General features: G+C 40.9%; 1 protein-coding gene across 2 annotated transcripts; it reads left to right on the plus strand.

Moving 5' to 3' along the window:
* Window positions 1-889: 889 nt before the first annotated feature.
* GCNT1 (glucosaminyl (N-acetyl) transferase 1) lies at window positions 890-13,743 on the plus strand. Of its 2 annotated transcripts, XR_009208620.1 has the most exons (4): window positions 890-1,004; window positions 7,612-7,743; window positions 8,136-10,702; window positions 12,087-13,743. XR_009208620.1 is itself a non-coding variant. In XM_040090214.2 (3 exons), exon 3 carries the CDS (start codon window positions 8,272-8,274, stop codon window positions 9,550-9,552), a length of 1,281 nt encoding a protein of 426 aa, XP_039946148.1. In that variant the 5' UTR covers window positions 890-1,004; window positions 7,612-7,743; window positions 8,136-8,271; the 3' UTR covers window positions 9,553-13,743. The 2 variants fall into 2 exon arrangements, 1 of the variants encoding a protein (XP_039946148.1); XM_040090214.2 differs by having other exon boundaries at window positions 8,136-13,743.
* Window positions 13,744-18,662: the final 4,919 nt, after the last annotated feature.

An 18,662-nucleotide genomic window follows, 5' to 3' on the forward strand; every position in this document is an offset into this window, starting at 1 on the left:
TAAGGCACACACTCTCTTTGAACTTTCTATTTCCTTGAAATTTAATTTTCTGTTTTCCTTCAAAGTACTTCGCTAAAGTAATAAGAGGTTTGCCTCGAAACTCCACCTTCATGTTTCACAGCTCTCCAAACCCTGCGGACTATGTTTATTGTCGGACAGATATTTGAAGGGACAAAGTGAACAAGAAATCTGCGTCTTCTTCACTCTCTGCCTAGACACGTCTTACTCTTCACAGCTCCAAGTTTCGTGTACCACTTCCCAGCCAGGTCTTCTCCCCTTCCATCCACCCTCCCTTCCGTCTCTCGATTTTCTCTCAAGGAGTTCTTCCAAGCCCCCATGCAGCGGCGGGCGAGTCTCGGGCTGCGCGGCGCGGCCGCAGGAGCAGCGGCCCCGCCGGCTCCCCCCTCACGAACTGCTGCTGCAACCACAGCGAGCCCGCCCAGCGCCGCCGCCCCCGGGGCACCCGGCCCCAGCCCCGGTGGGTGCGCGGCAGGTTGGGGCTGGGAACCGCGAGAAAGCCCGTCGATCCCATGAGCCGCCGAGGAGCTGGTCCTGTGTGGGTTCCAACGTTACCGGTACTGCCGGAGGAAGCGTTAAAGAAAGCAATAAAAAGGATCGACAAGCGCAGTTGCCAAGGTCGCCGAGGGCACGGTGTGGGCGAGGTCGGGGCCGGGCGGGGCGTGGAGAGGCAGGGGCGGGACCCCGAGCGCGGCCGCGGCGCCGCGGAGGGCCGGGCCGGCCGGACCCGCGGGTGGGGGCCGGGCGGGGACCCGCAGCCCAGGGCAGCAGCCGGAGTCCGGCTGGAGGACGCGCCCGCGAGGGAGGTGTCCGGGCTCCCTGCCTGCCCCGGTGCTGCTCCTCACCTGGGCGCTGTGGGCGTAGCGGGAGCGGCGTGGTCCCGAAGCGGGTGGCAGCCGGGCTGGCCTGGAACATCGCTCTTCCCGGGCGCCGTACCCTGCGGAGCTTCGCAGCGCTACTCCAGGAGCCGCCGTATCGTCGGGCAGGTGCCGCACTGGAGGGCCGGGAGACGCATCTGTTGTGCCTCTGTCCTTTTCTCCCTTCTTTCCTTCTCTTTTCCCCCACCTCTTTTTTCTTTCCTAACCTCTTTCTCTTTCTCCTCCTCCTTCCCCTTCTCTCCCCACCCTCCCCCCTCTTCCCCTCCTTTTTGGTTCCAGTTATGTCCTTTTCTTCTTTCTTTCCCCGTTTCTTCTCATTTCCCTTTTCCCTTTCTTCCCCAGCTTTTTCCCCGCCACACCTCCTTTTGTCTTCGTTTGTTTTGCTTCCCCACTTTCTGCCTGTCTGTCTTTCCATCCTCCGTTTGCCTTTTCCCGCGGCAGGGCACGCAGGGTACCCGGGGCAGCCTGTTAGCCTATTGCCCTCCGGGGGTTGTTGGCTTGGTGCGAAACCTGGTAGCGCTATCAGGGTTCAGGGCATACCTGATGCTCGTCGTAGCTTCTGGTGTCTTTCTCTCTCTCTCTCTTAAACTCACTGTAACTGAGAAAACTCTGAGATATATATATATATATATATATATATATATATATATATAAAATATTTTTTTTTTCCTTTCAGAATTAGAAAAGCTGGTTAGAAGGTTGTAAATAGTTTTTTGTGTCCCAGGTTGGGTGAGAGAGGACTGAGAAGGAAGCCTGACAGGAGACTCAGTTATGCTCTGGCACTTTGCCTTCTTTCAGCGTTACTCAGAAAAGTAGACTTCTTTGTGGGAAAGAGGAGGTGTGGCAGCAGGAGGGAATTGCCATTTTGGAGTCTGCTATTTTAAATTTCATTTTTAATGTATTATGATGTATTTGACCACAGAGCTGGCAAGAATGAGAGTCAGAAATGGTAGTAAGAGAAGAGAGGGGACAAATCTGGCTTTTCTGTCTTTCAACTTGAAAATCTTTTTGAAAAATAGTGCAGTATTTGTAGCTCAAGTTGGAGTTCACTTACATTGCTTTTGAAAGTAGGTGTGTACAAAAAATATTTTCTCTCCTCAGTGATTAGCTATTCTGCCTGTAGTGTATACCAGTTATCAGTATAATGCCTTTCCTATGAAATGTGAATTATCTGGGGTAATACTTTCTGAGGCCAGAAGAGCCAAAAGTTGCTTAAAACTAATGAATACCTTTGCCAAGCCTGCTTTTTTTTCAAACATAAACGAAATGCAAGGCAAACATACAAGCTAAAGATTTGCAGTTTATTTGCTGCAAATACTGTATTTACTGAGTAAAATCCTGCTCTCCAATCTTGTTTCCACATTGGAAAACACACTGCTAGTTTTATTAAAAGATTTAATTTCATTTTTTCTAATAATCCCTCTCAGTTTTCCTTTGGATTTTAACATAATTAAAAGTTCTCCCTTTACTCTGGTTCCTAAGCTCCTGAAACTGGAAAACACCTAACTTTAGCAACATAGAATTCTGTCTTAGAAAGGGTGAAAAAAGGTAGTGCCACAGAAATGTAGCATACCCAGTACTACAGCTGAAGTAATTTTCGCTGTTAGGTTTATTTCATAGCTCCAGAGACACCACTTTTTGCAACATGCAGCATTATTATGCATGGAATAATTGTGGTGCTGTTAGAGGAACTTAATAAAACAAACAGAAACCTCATCTTGGAAAACTGTGATTGATTGTCTGAGGAAGTTCACTGATGATTCTTTAGCCTGCTGATGAACTGTAGGTATGGCTTTAAAATGCTGGCTTCTCCACAGGGCTAAAGAAAATATCAAAATATTTTCTGTGTTGTGCTTGAAGAGGGATCCAACTACTCAAAAATTTTGACAGCCTCTTCCTTCCGCCTTCCTTCTAGTTTTATAAATTACCCTTCCTGCCAATGTGTCCCGTTATGAAATCCAGCATTGTCACAAGGCAGCAGTGACAAAATTTTTTTGTGTGGGTATGAGGAGTGCAGCAACTGTTCTCTTCCTGGTGATATTATAGGTCCTACTTTAGAATAATGTGAAAAAAATAGGTGTGTGTTTTACCTTGAAGTAGCCAAAGTATACAAATTAGCTTGAACACCAGGCAGTTCTACCACATATTAAATTGACCAACATTACTTTAAAGATTTAATGATTTTTTTTGTTTTGTGATTTGTCTGTACTTTCAGTGTTAGTAACCTTGAGGTAAAACATATCTTTTTGTCCATACTAGGAGTCATGGGCTTCTTGAGGTAGGAACTGGTCACTGAATGACTTTACCGTAACATCTTTACTCTCCTTAGTTGAAATTTCTTACGGTTAGCTCTATCTGTGGGGCCTCAAAGGATGACAGGGTTGGAAATAGTAGTCAGGCTTCGAACTGTTCCACAGAAGCTCTATGGGATAGAGTAGTATATGAGAGTACTAGAAAGGCTAGTAAAACTTACTGCTTCTTCCATTTACAGTCTACACAGAGTATATGTTCATGTGAGTGTTACTCATTTTTTGAAACAGAAATACTGTAGTGTATTAGATTCCTAACAATTGAATATAAAATCTTCAGATAACCCAGAAGTTTGAATTTGTTTTCATCTTTTTTTCATCTCTGAAAAAACAGTTGTCTACTTTTAGCTACTTTCAGTATTCAATTTCAATGTGGTGGTGGATGTAGCAGTACTAGTCACTTGTGGAGTTTTGTTTAAAGTTGTCTTCCAAGTTAACAAAGGACTATGTATGTGTTGGGGGTTTTTCTGTAAAAAGGGAGTGTATTTTCCCTTTTTTATTGTTTCCTTAAGCGCCTCTGCAGGAAAAGCATCTACTCCTACAGAGTATTGTCAGTTGCAGACAACTGTGCCCACATGAAACCCTGCTGCATATGATTTCAAAATTAAGGGTCCCCTAAAGGCTTATGGTTAGCCAACCACACAGCTTATGACCAGTTCTCATTTTCACTAAGACTCAAGGCTCAATGCTGCCTAACAGAACAAATATGAGTTCTTTGATTTATTTACAGGCATGTCTACTTTCAAGATTGTGCTGCTTGGTGTCATGGAAAGCTGAGTAAATGACTTCTGTGTCTGGCAGATCTTTGCAGATGACACTGCAGTCCAAGTAGTCTGTCTTTGTGTTTATGCATGTTTGCGTTTATACAAGCTGCTTACTGCTTTAAAAATCACTTCCTCATCAGAATGAAGGTTCTGCGTAACTGCCTCTGAATGGAAGCATGGTAATTATAGTAACTACAGGATGTCCGTGCTTTGGAGTATTCTGGGTGTGCCTTTGTAAAATGTTAGGACTTCCCAGCAAATCCATCTTTGTGGCCCCACTGGCTGGAGAGCTCCCCAGAGCCTGTCTGTTTTTACCTGTTGCACTCCTCCTGGCCCATTGTGTGGTTGCCAGAGATGGGGGCTGAGTTGCTTCTTCCACCAGCCATCATGGTGCCAGAGCAGTGGCGCGTTGAAGCCGTAGAGGTGGTGCTGTGCCGGCGGCCGCAGGCTGGTGTCCTGGCTGCTGGGGTAGTGGTGCCCTGCCAGCTCTGCACTCACAAGCATCCTCATTTGTAGGAGCAGCAGCTCCAGTCCAGCTTGTCTACACAAAACCTCCATGCCAGCTCTGGTCTCCCTCCAAGCTGCGGTATACTATTATAAAAGTGTTTTGTTTGGTGGGATTTGTTTGTTTGTTTATATGTTTGTTTCAGAGATTTTGGGTGGTTTTTGTTTTGAAGACCTAGGTTTCTCATGGGATTTTTTGTTTGCTAGAAATCAAGCTGAAATTATCTTGGTTTTGTGTAGTCATGTAGTTTGTACACAGCAGTAAAGAATAATTTTGGCAGGAAAGAGGGAAGTGGGCAGCTAACTCAACCTTTGTACTAACTCCCCACAACTGCTCTAAGTTTCCCCTTTTAATGACAGCTTCTTCAGAAATTCTGTTTTGACTTGAGGAGAAAGCAGCAAAAAAAGGAAGTGGGTCGGGTACATAACTTCTACAGCTGAACCTCAGTTGAGAGCAAGATGAAGGCTACCAAATAAAGCAGTTTCTCCATAACTTTGCAAACCTTCCTCCACCTCTCCCACAGTGCAAAGTGCTGCTTCTGTCAAGATAATTCTCCAGTGTGTGCACTAAGGCTATGCAGAGCTAAAGCTTTACTGATATTAAAATCTTAGCTGACTGTAGTCCGAAACTACATTAATGAGTGGTCTAGGCTCAGTAAGTGTATTAGGTGTATTATTAGATGAAAGGTAACAAATCTTACCCTGTAAAGATCAGCTTTTGTGAATGAGATATGATCAGATTTTGGGCCTTTGAAATTGTGAGCATAAACAAATAGTAACTTATTGTTGAAATTGGTCTGAGGAAGCAGCATGTCAGTGAAAGAAATTTGCAGGGGAAAAAAAATCCACATAAAGATAAGAACCATGTTAATGTGTAAATGTTTGCAGATCTCTCATTTTGGTATAATGAAAATGCCAGGTCTGATTATTCTGAGCTCTGAACAATAGAGGAATTGCACCCAGCTGGGTATACAAGTTCTTTCTGAAAGGGATTCTTTATCCTGCACTCAACCAAGTTTTATTCTAAAATGGGAGCAGAAAGACTTATTAGCAAGCTGTATTCTTTGAAAACTTCAGAAGGTGAAGACTGCCATGGTCACTTTCAATTAAGACTGTCTCCCTCCATTGGAACAGTGATGGGTTTTTAATCTTGAGTGTGTGTTATTTCTCAATGGTAGTGCTCCTATAAAAACTAAGGATAGGCTAAAATAATAGTGCTAACAGCCTAAAGAAAGGATTCCAATTTCTGTCAAAGTATCACAAATATAACTGTATTTGAAGTATACTTTAAGTTCTAGAAATGTCTTAATTTCTAAGTTTGTAGGCAGAATACAGTAATTGAAGGTTAACCAATATTACAGGCTTCATTCTAAAAAAATATATACCCAATGGACATTATCACATATTTTTTCTCCTTCGTTTATTTAATATGTGATGAATATTGTTTTTTGTGGATTAGGTCTACTAGTGAAAACAAGCAAGACATCAAGTACAAAAGTGTGTGATAAGTTACAAAGCGTGTTAAAACATGTTCTAAATTATGTTATTGTGTTTGCTGTCACATGGCAAACAGAAAGCCAGAAATGTGGAATTTTCCTTTTAATTTTTTAAAATTCAAAGTGTAAGACCTCATTCTTAAAATTTCCCTCAGTGTGCTTTAAGCTGTAATTGCATGCTAGCTCACTAGGCTACTTTCCTTAAGTCTTAAAATTTAAATTTTCTTACAGTTTGATTCACTATACACCTAAAATATACTGCAAACAAATATCTGCCTTCCTTAAAATAAATTAGAAATGTAGGATAAAATACTTGCAATTGTAATGCTGAAAACAAAGTACACTTCAGCATAAATAAAATGCTTATAAATGCTGTTAGTCATAAATTTGTGTCTACTTTGTGGTTTCTGCCTGCTGTTGGCTTGAAATACAAAATATTTGACTATAGTTCTTCCTTAAAAAATTGCTGATTCTCATAGCTGTGCTCGACATTTGTGCAGTGTTCCATACTTTCCTCCCACCTGCTACATTCCCCCAGTCAGTTTGCAGTGCCATGGGCGAAGTAGTGGACCCAACATGTAGTGTATCCTGGGCAACTTTACTAACAAAAAACTCTGTGATGCCAGATTGTTAAATGCACCTGTCTGAGATCTGCAAGTAGCAGCTTAATAGCCACAGTTTAGGAGTTAAAACCTAAAATGATACTGGGGCAGCTTAAAGAAAATAGGAGAGAAAAGGAAATCCTTATGCTGAACAGCTGATGGCAAAACACAGTAGTGGAGATAGTACACACTTATCTTTCTTAAATGGAGTTTCTTACCAGGTTTTCTGTGTAGCTGTTATTCAAAAAGTTATTCTGAGGCACTATCTTTTTTTCTTGAAAGTAGTAGAGATGTAAGGAGCCTTGTGGCTCTCAAACATTTTATATTTCATTAACTTACAGATTCATGTTTTGGAAGACATCCTCTATAAACTGTGTGGACTTTTACAATTAGAGGCTGGTTTAAAATTAAAACCTGCACTAGATTATTAGGCAGGGAATTTAGGCAGTGAATTTGTGATTAGAAGTAGCATCTGAGTAGCAATGTAAGTTATTTAAGGATATCCTTTAAGGATCAATTTACCTGCATGAGATAGAACTTCCAAAAAAAAGAAGAAGAAGAAGAAAAAAGACACCCAGTTCTGCAATACAGTTCTAGAAATTCTAGAATGCAGTTTTCTCAACAGCTACAGTTGTGGCTGCTGCACAACTGCAATGATTCTGTTCACCAAGTATTGAAACAGGAAAGTGGTGCTCAAAGAGAGTAACAGAACTAACAAAAATTATCTAGTGCTTGTGCAGTAACGTAGAAAATAGAATTGGCTAGAAGTCTTGTTGCAATTCAGCATTGCAGCATACCTCCACATAAAAGCAATTGCTGAATCATTAAAACAAAGTGTGTTTAAATGGTGATAATACAACACTGTTGTGCACTTGGATTTGTGCACTTGCAGTGACTTGATACAAACAAATCAGCTTGAGATACAGGTCGTAAGTTACCTTATAAAGCTATTTCAGCAATTCAGTAACAATTTTTACCACAACTCTGAAAATTGACATGCCCTGCTATAATAACTTTTTTTTTCTTGCCCTTCTGATCAGCTCTTTCCTGGTGGTATTTCTAAGCTCATATGTGGGATGTTGAAGAGACTATCTCTCATAAAAGTCTTGAATGCCTGCAGGGACTTTTTGCAAGTGAGAACTAAAGCATGACTACCATCCAGGAAGTGAGTGGTAAGTTTTAATGATAAAGAAATTTATGACAACCCTGAAGTGGGTATTAAATATTCGTGTCAAGCTCTAAAGCATGAACTAACAAGAAATACTTGCTTCTCAGTAGTGTATCTGACTTCAAATTTGGTTTGGATGCAGCTGAATCAGCTCTATTTTCTTACTGGACTTTGGTTTGTGAAATTGGTACTGTGGAAGTTTCATGAAAGCTGTCTGCTTCTCCCAGTGTTTTTCTATGAAAATTTATTTGTTAATTTTTAATTTTCAACAGAATGTTTTTGGCTGAGCTATTCAGTTTTTTATTGTCATTAAATAAGAATGTAATTATTAATCACTAATTTTTTTAAGATACCTTTTTAGACTAAGAATGACTGTCATATTCTATTTTATTTTAGGATTTTTCCTTCCATTTCCCTGAAAATCTTGCCAAATTCCCAAGAAACACAAAATTCTTTTCTGAAGTTGTTGAAACTCATATGAACAGAGAAGAGGACCTTTTTTTTAGCCCTATAAAGCTACCTGGTATTTGAAATGCTGAAGAGGAAATTACGGTTTTGCTACAACTTGCGCTTCAGGCTTTTCTTGGGTCTAACTCTCATTTTAGTAACAATTTCAGTTTTGAAAGTAAACCAGAAAGAAGACTTCCTAAATCGGAGACATCTGGAGCTAACAAAAGAAGATCCTATTAGCAATGTTAACTGCACCAAGATTATTGAGGGGGATATAGAAGAAATACAAAAGGTACAGCTTGAGGCATTATCAGTATCATTTAAGAAACGCCCCAGACTAACAACAGATGATTATATTAACATGACTGCAGACTGTGCCTCCTTCACCAAGACTAGGAAATACATTATGGAGCCTCTCAGTAATGAAGAAGCAGAATTTCCAATTGCTTACTCAATAGTGGTTTATCACAAAATTGAGATGCTTGATAGGCTTCTAAGATCAATCTACACTCCACAGAATTTTTACTGCATTCATGTGGACAAAAAGTCTCCAGAATCATTTTTTGCTGCTGTGAAGGGAATAGTCTCATGTTTTGATAATGTCTTTATTTCCAGCCAGTTAGAGAGTGTGGTATATGCTTCATGGAGCAGAGTGCAGGCAGACATTAACTGCATGAAAGATCTCTACAGAAGAAGTTCGAACTGGAAATACCTAATAAACCTGTGTGGTATGGATTTTCCTATAAAGACCAACCAAGAAATTGTAGAGAAATTAAAAGCCCTTAAGGGTGAAAACAGCTTGGAAACAGAAAAAATGCCTGTTTATAAAGAAGTAAGGTGGAAGAAACACCATGAGATTATTGATGGTAAAATAAAGAACACAGGCATAGACAAACAACTACCACCCCTCAGCACTCCAGTTTTTTCTGGCAGTGCCTATTTTGTAGTTAGCAGAAGCTTTGTAGAATATGTACTAGAAAACAGCAAAATACTTAAGTTCATTGAGTGGGCAAAAGATACTTACAGCCCAGATGAGTACCTGTGGGCAACAATCCAGAGAATCCCTGAAGTCCCAGGTGCATTTTCTTCCAGTGACAAGTACGATGTTTCTGACATGAATGCACTGGCCAGGTTTGTCAAGTGGCAGTACTTTGAAGGTGATGTGTCCAAAGGTGCCCCCTACCCGCCATGCAGTGGTGTTCACATTCGCTCTGTTTGTGTTTTTGGAGTAGGAGACTTGAACTGGATGCTACGAAACCACCACTTATTTGCTAATAAGTTTGATACTGATGTTGACCCTTTTGCAGTGAAATGCTTGGAAGAGTATTTGCGGCACAAAGCTCTGTATCTGCAAAAGAACTGAAATGTGTGCTCCTGCTAGGAAACATAGGTACAAATATTTTTCTGCAATGTACTTTATTTAACATGTTACAGCAATGGTGGTGGTGCTGATAATGGGTATAATGACTCTCACCATGTTGGTGTGGTGGTGCTCATGCCCTGCCTTGTCCATGGACAAGGGGGAGAAAAGACATGTCTCCAGTATGCCTTGTGGCACACTGAGGCTTGGAGCTTTAGGTACAAAATCAGACAGCAGTTTTTGGGAAGCCAGCTATTTGGAATATTTATTATCTAGAAGGTATAATTAATGGTCTTCCTTTGGCTAAACTGGTTTAAGCCATAGAAAATGCATGCTGTTCATGGTTATTCTTAATTTTTTCCCCATGAATGCAATGCTAGCTGGAAGAGAAAAATGGGGTGGGGTAATGTTGTAATGCATTAACATTGTGTTTCATCAGATTTGTAATCACATGGTTTGTCCTTGCCCAGCTGTAACCCAACTCTGTTTCCCGCCCACTTTATCCCTGATTGGGTAGTGTCTTGTCCCTGCCTCTGGGCCCTGCCCCCTGGGGGAAAAAGCCCCTGCAGGGGCAGGGCCTAGGTCTCTCTGGCACCAGTGAGCCATTGGGAAGATCTCCAGCCAGGCAGGGAAGGACTCGAGAATAAAAGCTGTTATATCCCACCCGGTGAAACAGAGCAGACTCTTTTCCTTTTGCCATTGGTGGTCGTCTAGTCTCGTAAAGAAATACAACATCTGGCGCAGATCAAATACAACATTACGTGCAGATCGAAGCCATAGAAGGTTCCCAAAAAGCTGGAAGAACCACTCAGGGATCATGTGGCCGAGGAATTTGACGCAGGTATGCAAGTCATGAAAAGTAGCCCACATATGCAGAGACACAGACCCGTCAGACTTGGCATTCGCTGTGGAGTCTCCGAAACACAGGATTTCACAGGGAAGGCTGTAGTTCTCTCCTTTGGACTTAAATAACCCATTGAAGTGCTGCGAAGAAGCCCCCCAAACAGCAAGCTGCTCCCAGGGAAGGTGGCCACATGTTCGTGGAAAGATGACCCTGGGATCTGGGACTAGAAGCTCTTTTTCCTTCTAGAAAGGGTCAGTCTCAGGCAAAAGGAGTGATGGGGAAAGAAAGGAAAGGAACGCTGGATTTTTGGTGAGTACCACTTCCAGTTTTCTAAGGGAAAATCTTTTTCAGAGGCATTAAACATCAGAGAAAAGGGTTTTTTCTCTTTCAGGGAAGGTTTTTGCTTTCAGAGTAAACCTTCAAAGTGCTTTAATAGCACGCTTCTTTTGGCAGCCTGGGGGCGGAGGGTGGAAAAGGAAACTGTTTCCCCTTTTGGCTCTTTTTGGCTCTTTTTTTCTCCCCAGCGAGGTTTTTTTTCCTTTCAGTTTCTCAGTCACAGTTAAAGGGGACACAGAAACTCAAAATCTGAGCCAAAAATGGGTCCTAGGCTGTCTGTGTCTCAAAAAAGAGTCTATTATCAAATTTTAAGTGACTTGGATGATGGCGGGACCCATTGTTCAAAGAAACAGCTGAAAAAATTAACTCTGTGGTTGTTTTCTCGGTTTCCACATGTATTATTAGAGCAAATGAGCTTCCCGGAATTTTGGGAGGCTATAACAAAAAAAATAGTTGAATCTGGCCCCTCTAATAATAAAGAAAATGCAAATTTTGCTTTTTATAGCTTAAAAATTAAGTTTGCATTGCAAAAGCAAAATGGAAAGGGAAAAAAGCCAGTTCTTTGTGAATTTTCCCCAGCTTGTACCTTTGCAGGCAGTCCGAGTGCTCAAAACCTCCCATCTTAGTGGTCCCCAGGTGGGGGGGTCACAAGATGGAGGGGATTCCGTTGTCCAAAATGGCCGAAGCCATGTGCTCTCGAGCCACGAGGAGTCTCTCTCTCCCTTTGTCTGTCCCTCCTTCCCGCAATCACTTCCTCTCCCCAGACCACTCCTTCTCTTATGTGCCACCCCCAGCACTGCCCTCTCCTCTGATTCTGCCCCCTACCCTCAAACCTCCACCCTCCAACTCCTCCCCATGTGACTCAAGCCTCCAGCCCCTCCCTGCCCCTGGTTCCCACGGTTTCCCTGCCCACAGTCCCGGTTCCCATGCCCCAGAGGGAGTGGGGGGAGCTGGGAACCTGGAAGCAGGAAGCGATCCCGGCTTTTCTGCCACCCCTGTCACATATCAACAGTCAAAAAGAGGGAGTACTGTCCACAGTAATTGGGACCCCTTCCCCCAGCAAGCGATTCAGGATTTATGCAAAGCTCAGGCCAAATTTGAATATGAAAGAGAATACTTTTGCAACCGTTTAAAAGCAAAATTAGCAGGGAATACTACAGTTCCCTTTGACCTCCAAAAAGATTTACTTTCGGAGCTTTGGCAAAATCCTGAAACGGCTGTTGATAATAAGAATTTGCCAATTCAATTAGCAACCCAGCCTGATAAGTCTTTCCAAACTTACAGTAAAATAAAGCAGCTTCCATCAGAACCTTTAGTAACGTTTGTGGAGTGATTAACCCGAGCTATCGAGTTACAGGTTAAGAATGAAGGAGGCCAGGAACAGGTCCTGGAGGAGATGGCACTGGCCAATGCAAACGAATGGTGCAAAGCAGCTATCCTCAGCCTGTCTATAGAACTGGCTCCAACTTCACATGACATGCTCCAGGTGTGTGCCAGGAAGATGCCCTTCACAAAAGCTCATCAAAACCACAGTTCCAGAGTCAAGCTGCCACAAAAAGCTGCTGTTGCAGACACCGTGCCTCCTGTGCCTGTGCCACGGCCAGCACCCAAGAGAGGAACAACGTGTCTCGTGTGCGATCAGGTTGGACATTGGGCATCTCAATGCCCTTTAAAGAAGCAATTTCTGGACTTTCGGGACAATGGGGGCGGGAGGTCTCAAAGGTCCAAAGGGAATTTTTCAAAAAAAAATAGAAAATGTAAATGTTAAACTAAATAATCGTGCTTTAACCAGTTCTGCCTTTCAGCAAAAGTCACCGGATATGATAGTAAAGGATACAGCAACCAGAGAAACAAAAAGTCCTCATGATCAGGTCACCTGGGGTCGTGGGTATGCCTGTGTGTCCACTCCCCCAGGTCCCAAGTGGGTGCCAGCTGGGTGGGTGAAACCTTTCATCCCTAAAACTGCAAAGCCACCTGCAGAGGCCCCACAAGTGGCCAGTGCTGCCTGGAGGAGGAGAAAGCACCGAACCTTCTCCTTCTAATTATCATTATTCCTTAACAGTGTTTTTCTAGACAGTTTGTTTGCACTAAAGGTCATTTTTCTTCTGCAACTTTAAAGGTACTCAAGGTCTGAACTCTGAGCATCTGCCATGAACCGAGCCTTCCTCCTTCTTAATTTAATAAGAAAAGGGAAAATGTTGTAATGCATTAATATTGTGTTTCATCGGATTTGTAATCACGTGGTTTTGTCCTTGCCCAGCTGTAACCCAACTCTGTTTCCCGCCCACTTTATCCCTGATTGGGTAGTGTCTTGTCCCTGCCTCCGGGCCCTGCCCCGTCGGGGGAAAAGCCGCCACATGGGCAGGGCCTCATCTCTCTCTGGCACCGGTGAGCCATTGGGAAAGATCTCCAGCCAGGCAGGGCAGGACTCGAGAATAAAAGCTGTTATATCCCACCCGGTGAAAGAGAGCAGACTCTTTTCCTTTTGCCATTGGTGGTCGTCTAGTCTCGTAAAGAAATACCACAGGGTAAAAAGCAGCTGGACTGCACTTCATACTGAGTACTGAAAGATCTCAGGAATATAACATTAGAAATTACCTAAAAGCTATGCAAATGGGGATATGCAAAGCCAGGTGTTACCATTTTACTTAGATCTGTTTGCTGCAGTTCTATGTAATTCTCAATCCTCTTGAAAATTTTGTTTTCAGCATGGAGTATTAAGGAATTCAAATTTTTCTTTTGTATTCTTAAAGCACCCTGATACTGTGATATAAAGTTTATACACTAGTTTGTAATTACATTTTCTCAGGGAAACTTCAGTTTTGTGCCTGATGAGATTTAGACTTGTAATTTTACATTTCTTACTGTATGGGGAGTTTCGCTTTTGTATCCAAAATCAGTCAAGTTTCTCAAAACTTAAAGAGCTGCAGTACTGTCTAAATATTACTGATGAAACTGCTGGTTTCTGCTTTCTGTCAAGCTCAACTTGCATTCCAGATTATTTTAACATTAAGTACAGAAAAAATAAAATTATTTTTTTTAAAATTGTATTGCCTCTTCCTACAATTAAACTCCCTCTGAAAATACCACAAATAACTCCTAATGATGAAGGCCAAAGATATTTTTACTGTAATTTTCCATACATGAATGAAGCTGCAGCTGAGATAAGCCCTACCTTACCTCCATATGGTGATTTGTTCATGTGTCTGTGCTTGTCTAGGTTTAACTGGTTCATCTGATTTTAGTTCCATTTAGGCCCTTGCTTAGTTTAGTTGCTGCAGTGTGGCACAGAAGCTTGGGAATTAAAGAAGAGGACACTGTGAGGGATGCTATTATTTCCTTCTTATCAATTCAGGTTTGTCATGCATAGTTACTGCCAGATGTCTCATTCCTGAGATGGCAGTGGAATTCATGACAAGCACTAGCAAATGGCAAAACAGTCTAAATTCTTTTATTTGTGAACTGTTGCTGTAATTGCAGTATGTGTTTCTTACAAAGGCAGTTTGTTCTGAAGTTTCTCCTGCTTAGACATTAACATAAAGGACTACTTACTGTTGATCATGCAAACAGCTATAAAGGCAAGGAGTTTAATCTGAAGTGGAGCCTGTTTTTGCCAACCCCTGCCTTCAAAACCACCTGAAAGTTGTTCAGGGAGTTTTCAGAGACTTTCACATTACCAGCTAATTAAAGCCTGTGAGTCAAAGCAGTTGAGGAAAATACCCTGAATTCCCCACTCTTTGGCTTTTCTACAAGAATGCTCTTATAGACAGTTGTGCTTTACCATCTTTGCACAAGCTATAACAAACTTCACTGCATCTAGTAATGGGAATTTTCAGGAAGTCATGTTTAGCAGAAAGCTAAAGAATTTGCGCCTGAAGAACATCTATGTGACTGTCTTCTGTGAGACCAGAACTGCAGGTTCAAAAAGACTGAAAAGTGACGATAAATAATAAAATATTCTGTGTACTGGATGGACTGCTTACTCAGTTGCTTGAAATCTACTTGACAGAGCATCTTTACCCTACTTCTGTTAGCCTGCTTTGCACTTAGTCAGTTGTGTAATACAATGAATCTATTTCATTGCCTTTCTGTATTTCTGCTATTAATAATGCTTCTACTATAGATAGTGAAAATACTGCTTGATTAGATGCTTCAAATATTACTATTTAGATGGAATCAAGAGAGGTCCTGTGTAAGCTCACTGTATCTTCTGTACAGAAGGAAAAGTAAGAGAACATTGATGTTTAAGCACACGTTTTCATTAAGATAAGGAAGAATTTCTTCTGGAAAAAGTGAAATACAAACAACTCACCTCTCTAAAACTGACTAGAGAAGAGTCATCCTGCTCTGGTAGAACTTAAATGCTCTAAGAAGACGTTTCCATGGAAAGAACTCTATACTTCCTGAGCAAGCACTGAATACGCCAAAGGAAATTATTGGATTAATTAAAGGGTATTTCAAGTACACATAAAGATAAAACTTTCACCAGCTATAACAAGTAAAGAAAGCAATCCAATGTACATTACTGTTGGCCACCAAATCAGCTTCATTACCTGGTGTGCAACAAGCCAGTAACCACACACTTGAGAGAGACATTCATTGTTCATTTCACATCTGTGCAAGCTTGGGTTCTCATTGTGCCACAAACCAAGCACACCCCTCCAGACCCTCCCTGCAATTATTTATACACAGAACTTTGGAGTTTGTAACTTTCTAAGTACAGCCCCTTTATTATGCTTGGTTAGTAATTTCCATACAAGTTACATAATCCCAGGTAATTTCTACACATGCTCAGCGGAAGAGTCTGCACATGGGCAGGGTCTATTTTTCTATTTGTAGGCACAGTTTTTAGTATTATAATGAACACAGGCTATAGGATACATAGACGTTGAGCATTTTGCCAAGTTAGCAATATGTAAACAGGCATACATCAAAATCTTGGTTTACTACATTCTCTAAACTTGTTAGTTCCAGGTTGTCCTTGAGTAAGTTTGCTAACTGTTGTCTCTTCTACTGACAAAACAACAGCTTGATTTTCTACATCCTTAAAGCTTGTCATTCCTGATGGCCTTGACTAAAGGATGCTGGCTGCTGCCTGTTCCTCTGGTTAGGTTTCCTTTCTTGTTGATTATGCTTGAATGTGTACAAAGACATTGATTGGATCAGAGAATATCCTTAAAATGACTTAAAATAATCCTGACACATTCCATGTTTTGCAGCATTATTATTCCACCAAATCGACCAAGAAACTTAGTCAAAATAACCATCATTCTTAAATCAAGCAACTTTGTGGCCCCAATAAAACAGATAAAATCTAGACCATATTCCTTACTGATGTTAGCAGTTTTTTCATAACTGGTTTCACTTTTCTACTAGGTATTTAGAAAATTGGAGTAGAAGTCTAATATTAACATAAATGAACACGAATGAAAAATGCTTCACTGATACTGCAGCAACAAGCTAATCTTGATGCTGTGCTGCAGATGCTGGGCAGTTATCAGGAATAGCAAAAAGTTGATAATTACATGAGCCTTTCAACCATACATTCTGAATACAGTGGTGCTGTAGTGCTGATTTACTCTGATCACCTTCAGGTTCCAAATGAGGGAACAAGGCAACACACAGACCTGTACTAACATGGATTGTACTTGGACAGAGGACAGAGTAGAAATCAAGCCTGTGATGGTGGGTTCAGCCATGGTGCTGCTGAAGACACACACCCAGCTTACTGCACCAGCCTTCACTCCATGATCCTGTCATCCTGTGGGCAGCTGGGAGGGAAACTGTTTTGCATTCTGCCTTCTGAATAACCCTTCCTGTCTTCTTTCTTTCTTTTTAATTTTTTCAGTGGTTTAAAGCTGTGTCAGTTTCTCAGTTCAGCTGACCACCATTGCTGGGAAGTAATGAGTAGCCACTCAAATCATTGAAGTACCATGTATGCTATTCAAAGTCCCCTAACATCATTTAATTTTCCCCAGCAGACTTTTCCAAAAGAGTTCAGTGCATTGAGGACACTTAATATATAAGCATTTTGAGTGGCATTAATAATAATACTTACTTGGTTTACTGATGATAACTGTGGTAACAAAGTGTCCTGTATCACTAAGGTTCACCAGGCTGAAAGCCTTTAGTATCAAAGTCTGATTTGATCCCAGAAACCTAATGCTTGTTCTTTTATCTCCTGCCTGCGTGAGGTTTGGTTTGACAAGGGAGCATGTGTTTGGCTCTTGCTCTTTCCTATCGAGCACCAGAAAAAATGACAGAAAACCTACAATACTGCAGTTATAATGAAGGTCACCAGTCAGTTGACCCTTACTTGGTGCATTTTCAAGTGGTCTGACAATTAAAAATTGACCTAGATCACAATGTGAATGCAGTACAAGATAAAAATGAAAGAAGGGGTTATCTGCTTCAACATACCTGTACTGATCAGGTGGATTTAATCTCTCCAGATTCAGCACTGTTGCCTGTTCTGAATTTCAGCAGCAATCATCAAAATTAATAAATATGTTTAATATAACTTAAACATAAGAGTGTTTGAATACAACAATTTTAAAATTTAAAATTCAATCTTTTATTGAAAATGAGGGAAGCAGTTTTCTTTTAGTCACGGAATAACTAGAAGAGCTAATATTGTAGGGAGTCCAGGTTTACCTCTTCAGTCAACTTAAACAGGGAAAAATTTGTAATGTAAAATGGCTTCCAAATTCCAGCTAGCGATACCATTCATCCTTAGCTTAATGTTTCTAGTAATCTAGATAAGTTTCCATAGTTTTCAAATTATCTTCTTTTCAATGGATCATTTTAGTGCATTTTAATGCTCTAGACTGCAGTGTTATACATTAACAGTAACCTGCCTTTGACAGACAACAGCCTTCCAGGTGCCTTAACAGACATGAAAAGCAATAACCTTTAGATTATGTTCTTTATTTGAAATCAACCCAGCAAACTTTTTACAGATATATCTACTCAGTTTTTAAGAGTCTAACTAAACTGGTCTTTCAAGTTATTTCAAGATTTTACAATATCTTTCTAGAATATGTATCCTAATTTTTCTGTTTGATAGCTGAAATGAGTCTTTATACAAAACCTTTTGCATAAAATAGTTCAGATTTTTTTTCTTCTTGGTTCTCACTTCCAGTCCACCCCCCCCCCCCCCCCCTTCCCCCCCTTTTTTTTCTTTCCCGCTTTTCTGGATCTGACAGTTCTTCAAACAGATGTTTGTGTTTGAATCACTGTCTGCCCTTTTTGCCATGTGTTGTGTAGAGTATCTTCAAAGCAGGAAATATTCTGCTCAGTTCCCTCATTTAAATACCATGCTTCTCAAACTGAGCTTTGCTGTTAGAGTCTTAAACATGGTTGCATTCTTCTAGGGTCTGCCAGATTTGTTTTTGTTTGCTTCTTTCCTATATCTATAATGAAGCTGGACAAGAAAAAGTTAAGAACATAACCAAATCCTTGAAGTAAGCCAGTATATTTAAAAATAGATTGTTTTCTTCAAAAACCAAGTTTTCAAAGTTTCTTAAGAAAACAACTATGTTGTGCAAAAGATTAAAAGAATTCTCTTAAGAACATGTCAGGATGGGCCTTGAGCAGATGCCATCTTTTAAAATCCATGTCACATATTCCAAGACAGGATGCTGGAACTTTTTCTGACATATACAGATCTAGCTATATTTTTTTAAAAAAAGTATCTCCTCCAGACTTGGAAACCTAGGACTTCTGGGAGATCTAGTCAGATTTTTTTTTTTTTTTTTTTAAATTTATTTTCAGGGACATGATCCCCTTCATTCTCTCATCTAAACAAGTAATATATTAGGAATCTTTTAGCAGAAAAGGCTTAATTACTAAAATCTTCAATATCTTCAATGAAGTTAGTTTGTCTACAATCAAAATCCTTTATCTCTTTTCCTTTCAGACAACTTGCCTTAGC

Source organism: Hirundo rustica, chromosome Z (genome assembly GCF_015227805.2).
Source record: "Hirundo rustica isolate bHirRus1 chromosome Z, bHirRus1.pri.v3, whole genome shotgun sequence".
Taxonomy (NCBI): Eukaryota; Metazoa; Chordata; class Aves; order Passeriformes; family Hirundinidae; genus Hirundo; species Hirundo rustica.